The following is a 10,942-nucleotide window of genomic DNA, read 5'->3' as shown; positions in this document are numbered from 1 at the left end:
GTCCCATCTGTCCCACGCATAGAGTGGGAAATAAGGGTTTACGATTGTTCCTTCTTTCCAGGCAATGCTTTTCCCAAGCGGGTAGATTGCCTTCTCCCATGGCTACTTAGAAATAAAGCCACCTGAAAACATAATTAGCCATAGGATGCTGTTTTTAAAAAAACTGTAGGTATTAGAAGGGTAAAAGACATTCCGCCGGCAGCCATGTGACTAGCAACCTTTTTCCTTCAGTGTTGATATCGAAGCTGGAGGGGCATCCAGAAAAGAAAAGTAAGGCTCCGCAAGGGGTATGCCAAATAACAATCCAGAGGAAACTCGGTTTCCATTTTCTATGACTGTTCATTGCTCAAGTGCTTCGGAAGATGGTCGTATCCTCGCAGGGATCGTGGATGTTTCAATTTCTTATAGTTGTCAAATTCTTTAAAGCGTCAACAAGAAATGTGGAGCTTCGTTTTGTATGTGTGAAAACATAAAAAAAACAGCTCTTGGTGCTCCATATTTTTAGGGGAACGTCCTGGAAAGTCAGCTGGCCCAACCGAATGTCTTCATTTATCCACTGCAAAGGAAGTTCATGGCTTTTCAATGTGCACTTCGTTGCTTCCATTGCCATTAGTGGTGGTTGTGATGATGTATTGTGTTGTCTGCTGCTGATTGGCTGTTGGGGATTCCAGGGGGTCAGAATGTGTCGATGGCTGGGCCAAGTCCACTTCTACACCACTGGAAAGCGAAAGGTTTGGTTTTACATCTAGTTCAGATTGACCTCCGGATATTACATAATGTGTCTGCAGAGGGAGAGGGGGGAAAACAGTATTTACTCAAATGCAAAAAGCAGGGTTTTTTTCATGGGCATATCATCAAAACAAAAGAGAAGATCATCTTACATTTGCATGCAAATTACGGTTATGTCCAATCATATTTTTTGAAGTATAACATTGAATGTTGTTCTTGTTGTTCAGTCGCACAGTCGAGTCTGACTCTTCGCGACCCCATGGACCATCTCATGCCCATGATTTAATTTAAGGAGGTTGCTTTAAATTCAGGGTTCTCCTCCTTTCAATTAAACGTGGTATACACTTTTGTATCCAAATCTGGGACATCAGATGTTATTTTACACACACACGCACGCGCGCAAAATGGATGAACTTGGATTAATTCAGTTAAAACAGAATTCTAAGACAGTCTTCCATTTCGCTACATCCTATGCCATGAAGAAGTAAATGCATTAAAGCAGAAGGTCCTGTAGATGGAGTCGTTCTTTCTTTAGATGTTCCTTAACCAGATAAAAAAAACTGTTGCTTTCATTGCCTCCCAGTGCTGCTGGGAAGAGCCTGGAGCTGCAGACTCTTCATCTGGCTGAACGAATAAAAGCTTGTTTTCTCAGTACAAAATATCCAGTGTTACCTGGCCTTGGTTGCTAGGTAGCATACTTCAAGGGTGAGAGCTACACAGACCCTTTAAAAGGATTGGGAAGGAGGGCATTTCAGCTCAGCCTCTGTTTTCCAAATAGACTCCAGCACCTTATTATGTATCTGTGTTCTCTTACTGTGAACCACCCTGGAAGCTTGTTGTCAAGCAGAAAGGTGGCATATGAATACTCAAACAACCATGTTCCAGTGTACATTTCCATCTAACGATAAATGATGCTTTGAGACTTACAGTCTGGCATACCAGTTAGGACCACTTGTCATGAGTCATTCTGTAGCTGAATGTAGGGATGCAAGTGCAAAAATACACAACTTCATGCATTGGGTCCAAAGTATGCATATGTATACTAATAATTGTTTTTCTCTTAAAAGGAGCATCAGAGCTCAGTCCTTTCCTGGCCACCAGCTACATGAAATGGAAAGCTAACATCTGGCAAAAATGCATGCTATGTTTATTTGGTATGGGAGTACAAAAGGCCTAAGTTAACAAATAACTTGAAAACTCACGCATGCCACCAGATCCTCTGTGTGTTCCCTCAGAACACTTACTGAAAGGGTGTTTGTTCCCAAGTGTACCTCCTAAATATTGCATATGCCTAAGTAACGATTGTATGGCTTTAGCCCTTCAGTGCAACACTGTGAAAGGAAGTGTACACAAGGATGCAAATGTCATGAGTAGTATTACAGCCCCCACTCTGTGCAGTCTTTGTAGAGGTGTACACATCACTATCCGCTGGGAAGACCCTGCACCCAATCTGGTCTCAGTTGTGAGCTCAGGGACTGATCTTTGGGTGAAACTACATGGCCCGAGGGAAATAAAGTGTTCCCATATGCTTCCCTTGTAACACCTTTGCAGGTCAGAATGACTGGATGGGAGAGAGGTAATCACATTTTCCCTTATCCACTTATGTCCTCTTGCTAATAGTCTTCAATAGCCCCTGCCACACGGCAGGGGAAAAGCCTCTAAAAGTGCGGCTTTTAAAAGCCGCGCCAAAGTTGTGACGCCGCGGTGGGATCCCACGGATCCCCTGGCTGCGGCGCCTTTTCTCCCCGGCACGATCAGACGCGGAGCCTGCCGAACTGCACATGTCGGAGCATGCGCAGTTCGGCTAGGAGCCGGGGATGCGCTGGGGCAAAGACGCGCCAGCGATCCGACGGCCTGGTTTGCGGCGCGTCGTCCGGATGAACCACCTCGGGTAGGTGGTTCACTTTTGATGCACCTCATCGAGGGAAGGGCCGGATCGGAGACGGGAGCGCAACGCCAGCCAGATGTTGGTGTGGGATCGCGCCCGTTTGCTCTGTCTCCAATCCGGCCCACTCCCGGCTCAAAACGCTTCGTATGAACGGGGCCAATGTTCAGTGACAGAAGCCAACCGACTCAGATGAAATGGCCTTAGGGCCATTTTCAAGAGAGAGTCTGGGGATGTGGAAGAAGAAGAAGAAGAAGAAGAGATTGGATTTATACCCCGCCCTTCACTTGGAGTCTCAGAGCGGCTTACAAACACCTTTCCCTTCCCCTCCCCACAACAGACACCCTGTGAGGTGGGTGGGGCTGAGAGAACTGACACAAACTGCTCTTTTTCAAGGACAGCTGTGCCAGAGCTTGTGACTGACCCAAGGTCACATCAGCAGGTGCAAGTGGAGGAGTGGGGAATCAAACCCGGTTCTCCCAGATTAGAGTCCGCGCACTTAACCACTACACCAAACTGGAAGGGCTTAATTCTGCCTCACCATGCCTCGCCTGCCCCTAGCAAGTGTGGCTTTGGGAACAGGCATGTGAAACGATAACTTGTAGCTCTGCTCTTAGGTATGCCGCTCCCTCACCATCCACATCGGCAATACATAGATGACAATACTGGAGTGCTTAGCAAAATCTTATTTAAACATCTGGTAATGGTTTCCAAGCATTTGTATGATGCGTTTGAAGTGCTAAATGCTTCATGTACATAACCTCTGAAATGATCATCCAACCCCACACCTAAAAGAGCCCTCTTTCTTCCTACCTGGGCAACAGGCTTCACTTGCCCTGCAGTGACAGGAGCCCCGACAGCAGTCTCTGCGATCACATACTGAATCTCAGAAGCTAGAAGGCGAAATCAGAAGAGGAAGAAATACAGTTGAACATTCACAGTAAAATACAGAATTATCAGCAGGCCAAAATAAAGCCTGTGAGTTATAGGGTTGGCCAGGGGTCATTTCGTAGAAAAAGAGGTGCAGGAGCTCATTAGCATAACTCATTAGCATAACTTATTTGCATATGCCACACCCCCAGACATCACCGGAAGTGTGTCAGAAGGCAACACCCACTGCTCAGGCTCCACGGGACTGTTTTGGATTGCTAGCTACTGGGGGGGGGGACGTGCAGATCTGTCCTCGCAGAGGAGGGAGAGCTTGTGCCTGAATAAAACTTGGTCTTAAAGGTGCCACTGGACTGTTTTGGACTGGGGAGCCGGGGGGGGGGGCTCTGCAGCTTACCTGGCTGCTTCTTGCTCTGACTGAGGGCTGCTGGGAGCAGGGGGTGGGGCTTGTTGCATGCGCCCGCCCCCTGGGCTCTTTACTGCTGGAGCTCCACTCCTTTGCGCTCCTGCAGGAAATGACCCCTGGGGTTGCCTATTAACGTCTGTTTTTAAACACTGGATCAAGCCAACTAATTGTCAGCTAAGCTGCTGCCATAGCTGGTGGAGGGGGGGAGGTGATGGATGGTATGTTGCTGTAATGGAATCTTAACTTTAATTTCTTCCGGACTCTTCTTCTCTTAGCCTAGGCCGGTGACCTTGGTACCTTGTTGTGGCTTTCTCTGAGAACGTAGACCCGTTAAGTTAGGTGGGCTTTTGCTTGTTCCCTGATTGGCCCAGGCCCATCAGGGGGACCCCCTTTGATTTATGTATAACTCCCCATTGCGCACACTTGCAATCAGTTCTAACACAGAATGTATGCACAGATGACCTGAATTCAACAAACTTCACTCTTTTGAATAGAAATTGTTGGGAACTGATTAGGTTTCCCAAGTCCCCATGGGGGGCGGGGAAATCCCCGCCCCAGAGGCCCATTCCCTGGCGCCGCCAGATCGGGCCCCGGGGGGAACTCCTCCCCGACGTGCGTGTCACCTGGAAGTGACGCGACCACGCCAGGCACGCTGGGGACGGGGCCACAGCCATCCGAGGGAAAACTCTATGGTTTACCTTGTATGGCCGTGGCCCCGCCCCCAGCGTGCCTGCCGTCATCCCGTCACTTCCGGGTGACGTGCATGCGGCGCGCGCGCACCAAACACCGGCCGGGAGCCCCCCGCTCCCGGCGAAGATCGACTTGGCAACCCTAGAACTGATTGCTGTGGGACTCTAACACTAATTCCAACATTAAAAAATCCCTCATGACTGGACCTGTTCTCTACAGAGCGCAGCAATTCTTTTTGAAAAAACAGGGATTGCCAAGTGGGTTCTTGGTAACCAACCTGTCAGGACTAAATTCAGGAACATTTAGGTTAAAAATAAATCCTATGCGACTTCGTAGAAGCAAATTTTTAAGGGTGAGTTTTCCTAAGCAATATATGAAATTGTTCTCTTTGTGGCCAACAGAGTGGCATAATGGTTAGGGTGTGTGACTAGGGTCTAGGAAACCCAGATCCTAATCCCCATTCTGCCATGGAAGCTGGATGACCTTGGTCCTGTTAACTCTCTCTCTCTCTCTCTGCCCAACCTACTTCATCAGATGGTTGTTGTAAGGCCAAAATGGGGAGAATGATTATCCAAGCTGCTTTGGGTTCCCGTTGGAGATCAAAGTGGGGTATAAATGAAGTAAGTAAGTAAATAAATAAATAAAAACCCATATTGAAATGAGCCTTGAAAGTCCTTGGTTTGCACACTTTAATTCCTTCCTCTTCTGACTGAAAGACGAGAAAGACTTCCCAATTAGCACCAAACCAAAGTCTGCCGTCACATATGAGTCAAGCATTAACGACCGCTATGAATCCAACTTTCCTGTCTCATGAGTATCCCAGAGTAAGATTAAGCTACAGCTGAAAAGCTAAACTTTAACTAACGGGCATGCTGATCGGCTCGATTGTGTTACTGCCTAGCAGTGAAACCAGACTAACTGGGGCTCTAGTGTGCGTGGAAAGCTCCATCTGAACAAGAGCTTCTTTTCAAAGGTGGGGAAAGCTCTTTGCACACTTTTCTGGTTATTTCAATTGTAGCTTGGAGACCCAGTGACCTAACAGAACTTCCCAGTGCCTTCAAAAGCGAGAGGTGGCACAAACTTTGGTGGCCGCTTGCCCACGTATTTTTTTTTAATACAATATATTTTTATTGAATATAAGAATAGTGGTAATAGGTTGTATAATAAATGAGAATAGGTGTTACAAACACATTTGTGAGTAATAAGCATTTGCAATTCAGGTAATGGTAATTTATACCAAATGTAATTCCAGTTGATCTTAATAACTAATAAATTTGATACATATCATATAATCACAAAGAAAACATGCTTTCTTATGGTAGTGTAGAGACTCCATTTTGGAACAATAATAGATTACCAACAGATATAATGATTGTTTGAGTTTTACCACAGGTGTAATGCATCAATTTCCTTGGGAGTGTCTTCGAATTGTTGCAGGTATTCTAGAATAGGAAACCAAATAGGTGGAAGGAGCAGGAATTCTGTCAAAGCGTGCAAGGTTTTCCGAGAGTTTTGCCATGATATATAAATCCCACATTTTTTTGTGCCAATGTGTAATTGTGGGTGTCATTGTCGTTTTCCAGTGGGTGGCAATGACCGTCTTGGCTGCAAATAGCAGTATAGAGACCCTCTCCACCACTGAAGGAGCAGAGCTATGAGCTACCCAACTGTTTAAAAACAAGTTTTCAGGAGTGGGTGTGATGTCTAAATTGTGAAATGATTTGATTTGTATTAATACAGCTTCCCAAAAGGGTAATATTTTGGGACGACACCCAGCAATGCAAGTGCCCCTATTGCCACAGTTCTTCCAGCAACTGGGATCATATGCGTGAGTCATGTGTGCCAGTTTGTTGGGTGTGAGGTACCAATGCGCTAATATTTTAAAAGATTGCAGTTTCATTGATACAATTTTAGTTTTAAAGGGTGGATTAGTCCATATGCATTGCCAAGATGCATCTGTTAATTGAATGTTGCATTCTTTGTGTCAGAGGGATTGGTAGGGAAGATGAGTTTTGTATTCTACAGCAGTTGGTGTCGTGTATATTTTTGATATCAGTCCCTTCACAGATACCTTTGCTGTTCTGATAATTTATTCTAATGCCATCAGAGGTTGTTTCATTATCTGGTCAAGTTTGAGACGTTTGTATAGGTTAGATATTTGGAAGTATTGGATCCAGGGTATTTTGTGTTAGATAGAAGAGATTTGTTTTAGATAGAAGAGAATTCATGTACGTAAGATCCTGGAGAGTATTGACTCCAGCATCTTTCCATATGTTGAAGCTTGGGTTTCTGAGGCCTAGTAAAAGCCAGATTTGATTTAAAAATGCTTGATATCTAGAAGTAGATGGTAAGAGTTTTGGTCTTAAACGGTCCCATATGTCCAGTGATGCTGAGAGTATCGTATTAGTTTTAAGTTTGTTTGGCCTGTCTAGTTTTCCTTGCCATATACATTCTTGTATACTGCAAGGGTTTGTGTAGAAGTTCGCTAGTTGTACTAGATCCGAGTTTGGTTCAGCCTGTAGCTATTTAATTATATGGGCCATATTGATAGCATTGAAATAGTGTTGTATGTTAGGGAAGTTAATTCCTCCTTTGTCTGATTTTCTATATAGAGTGTGGCTCTTGATTCTATGGTGTTTGTAAGCCCAGAAAAAATTTAAAAGCATCTTCTGCCATTTACAGATTTGAGTTGAGGTTATTGGGAGAGGTACAGTTCTAAAAATGAAGAGAAATCTGGGTAAAATGAATGATTTGATTATATTTAATCTGTCTGTCCACGCTAAATTCATTTTGTGCCAGGTCTCTAGATCTTTTTGCATCTCCATTTCTATTAGATGATGGTTTGATTTAAAAAGATCGGTGAATTTAGTCGGAATTTTGATTTGCCCACGTATTTGATACTTACAATAGCTGGGGAATGAGTTCCACGTGCTGGGTAAGTATGTTTGTTGAACGGAGGAGCCTTGCTGTGGCTGGAGAGTTTGGCTTTGGGAGGTGGTGGGTGTTTGCAACTGGGAAGGGCTGAGTTCCTGCTGGGATGGTTGTGACGAAGGGCTTAAGGGCTTACTTCCCACCTAGAACAACAGTGGAGAAAAGCAATTACAGCACATATTTTCCAGGAACCTACATGCTTAGGAGTTACAGTAATAATTAGCACCTGCAGAAAGTGTGCTTCCCAGGATAACTACTTTCCACAGAAAGTGATAATCAACTTTTATTCTTTTACAATAAAGTTGTCAAAATTTGGGGGTTGCTGCCCCCTAGCTCTGTAGCCTGGAGCTGTTTGAACTGGTTCATGTGGTTATTACAGAGAATCTGGGAGAGATCATTGCCAAACTATTGCAGTCCTGTATCTTTCACGTTGGTCTTCTCATCTGTTTGGGAAATCTAAGTTTTTTTGGTGGTGATCGTTTTGGCCTTGAATGGCATTGCTATGCTATGGTGTGGCCTGACAAAGGCTGTGTTTACATGTGAATTCCTTTTCAATTTTCAGTTCTTCTGGTCCTCTGTAATGAAGCAGTGCAAGTGACAGATGATCAGGGTTTTTTTTTTTTCCAAAAAAATAATCAAATCATAGAATCACAAATAAGATCAGGAAATAATCCAAGGATCAAGTCCAATACATGATATGAAATCCAGCATGATGTAGTGGTTAGAGCACAAGATTAGGATCTGGGAGACCCAGGTTTGAAACATCAATCCGCCATGGAGGTTTGCTTGGTGATGTTGGGCCAGTCACACACTCTCAGCCTAACCTACCTCACAGGGTTGTTGTCAGGGCTATTTTTGGGCAGGAACGCACAGGAACGGAGTTCCGGCTGGCTCCTGAGTTGGCCACGCCCAGCAGGAACTCATTAGCATAACAGGCCACACCCAGCAGCAGAAACTCATTAGGATTGGCTACATTAGGGGTGTGTGGCCTAACATGCAAAGGAGTCCCTGCTACAAAAAAAAGGCCCTGGGTTTAGACAACAAACAAGGTAAACAGAATAAGAAGCAAAAGGTGGGTGTGGCTGGATGACCACACTTCTGGCAACACGGGGCTATGGCCTAATGGCCTAATATGCTAATGAGCGGTGGTGTCGGGGTGTGGCCTAATATGCTAATGAGTTCTGGCTGTTGGGTGTGGCCTATTATGCTAATGAGTTCCTGCTGGGCTTTTTCTACAAAAAAAGCCCTGGTTGTTATGACGATAAAACAGGGGAAGAGGAGGAGGAAGAAGAAGAGGAGTTGGATTTATACCCTGACCTTCACTCGGAATATCAGAGTGGTTTACAATCTCCTTCCCTTCCTCTCCCCACAACAGACACCCTGTGAGGTAGGTGGGGCTGAGAGAGCTCTGAGAGAACCATGACTGGCCCAAGGTCACCCAGCAGACTTCATGTGGAGGAGGAGTGGGGAATCAAACCCAGTTCTCAAGATTAGAGTCCGCCACTCTTAATCACCACATCAACTGCAGAGGAGAACAATGTAAACCACTTTGGTTCACCACTGGGAAAGAAATGCAGGATATGAATGAAGTTTTTTAAAAAAATTACTAATAGTTAGAAGGGAAACAGATTATCCCACTGACTCAAAACAGATTTGTTCCTGAGTAAGCATAATTAACATCTCACTGAATTCAGAGGAGGTATTACCAGAGTTTCATGTAGAAATGGTGATATGTTTGGCGGGGTGGAAAAACCCCTAGCTAATTGTGAGGGGGATATTTATTTCCTTCATTTATACCCCACTTTTCTCCCCAGTGTAGAGACTTAAAACATTTTACATCCAGTCAGAGCTTACAATGAATGGATCTCTTTTGAGATGTTTAGCTGGCTTTCACAGAGGTTTTTGCTTAAGAATTATGGCAAACATTATGGTCCAAAATTCTAACCTGTTGGACAAAACTTGTATCAACAAATGCAATATTGCATTCGGGCATTCCTCTTCCTGCCTCTTTTAATTCACCCCCCCTCACTCTCCTTCCTTTGTCTCTAAAATATGCTCACTGCTATGACATTACTTCAATAGAGGTAATTAACAGGAATCTATGTCGTGCCTCACACTGCTGTAACACTGATCTCACACAGGTTTGTAGAAATAATTTTTTTTTTAATGTCGCATGGAACCAAAACGATAATTCTGCTTCCGTTTGCCTGCAGAAGAGTAACCCTTCAACAGCACAAAGAAGACCCTCATGTAGACACAACCACAGTCTCCAATTTTTTTTTCTGAATAAACATCCCAGGCAGAGTTACACCCTTCTAAGCCCACTGAAGTCTGTGGACTTTTTTTTGCCACTAAGTTGCAATTGACTTATGGCGACCCGGTAGGATTTTCAAGGCAAGAGATGTTCAAAGGCGGTTTTTGCCCTTGCCTGCCTCTGTGTCATGACCCCGGACTTCCTTGGTGGCCTCTCAACCAAATACTAACCAGGGCCAACTCCTGCTTAGTTTCCAGAGTGCAATTCTGCTTAGGATGACCCAGCTAATGAGTTTGGTGCATAAAGCAAAAAACAGCCATGAAAAACATAACCACAGTTCTTCCTTCATCCCGCAACAGCAGCGGGAAGATTCATTCCAAAACTGTCCACTGGAATAAAGAGATGACATAGTGCACAATGTCAAAAGTACAGAAAGCGAACTCATTAGGCGAGAAGTGCTCTGACATACTTCAAGAGAAGGTTTAAGAGCAGGTTTATTTACTGATTCGGATCCTGCATTTGTGCAGTTAGGCATGCCAAGGTTTCCTGTTGTTCTAAGCAGAAGCGTGAGCTACCTGTGAGGAAGGCGGGGCTGCAGGGGCTGGTTCCGCAACCTGGATGTGCTGTACTTGGATGGCATGCTGGGTATACGTCTGTGGGTCGTGCAGCTGCCCCACGTCCACCGTGGAATGCTGGGACTGGTGGGGTGAGGTAGCCTGGGAGAAAAACACAAACACAACCTCAGTCCGTAACCTCGATGGGGCTGTGGTAGGGTTGCCACCCTTCCGGGTGGGGCCTGGAGATCGCCTGGTATTGGCGATTGAACTCCAGATGACAGAGATCAGTTCCTGGGGAGGCAATGGCAGCTTTAGAGCGTGCCCTGCTGGGGTCTTTCCCCTCCCCAAACCCCACTCTCTCCAAATCTCGCCCTCCCCGGGCTCCACCCCTAAAATCTCCAGATATTTCCCAACCTAGAGCTGGCAACCCTGGGCTGTGGCATGACTGAGGCCATCATTCCTGCAGGCCCCAGAATGCTTGGACAAGGGCTCAGCCTCCTGCTGTACAGCGGCACGGTTGCAGTTCCCTTAGGGGTTCATCCTGTGCTGCTTTGGCAGTGTAAGAATAGAGGTAATTAATTGCAGGGAAAAGCCATGCTGGC

At 45.3% G+C, this 10,942-nt stretch overlaps 1 protein-coding gene across 1 annotated transcript in view; it reads right to left on the bottom strand.

The window, feature by feature from the left end:
- Positions 1–462: 462 nt before the first annotated feature.
- The window catches only part of LOC107114338 (PR domain zinc finger protein 10-like), an 87,742-nt gene continuing 77,262 nt past the window's right edge, over positions 463–10,942 (bottom strand). Inside the window, 4 exon segments of the mRNA XM_015415784.1 lie at positions 463–782; positions 3,428–3,507; positions 7,504–7,672; positions 10,359–10,499. Coding sequence (XP_015271270.1) covers positions 570–782; positions 3,428–3,507; positions 7,504–7,672; positions 10,359–10,499 — 603 coding nt within the window. The 3' untranslated portion in view covers positions 463–569.

The sequence above is a fragment of the Gekko japonicus genome, unplaced genomic scaffold (assembly GCF_001447785.1).
Source record: "Gekko japonicus isolate JY-2015 unplaced genomic scaffold, Gekko_japonicus_V1.1 scaffold2196, whole genome shotgun sequence".
Classification (NCBI taxonomy): domain Eukaryota; kingdom Metazoa; phylum Chordata; class Lepidosauria; order Squamata; family Gekkonidae; genus Gekko; species Gekko japonicus.
This window is presented reverse-complemented; position numbering and strand designations above follow the sequence as displayed.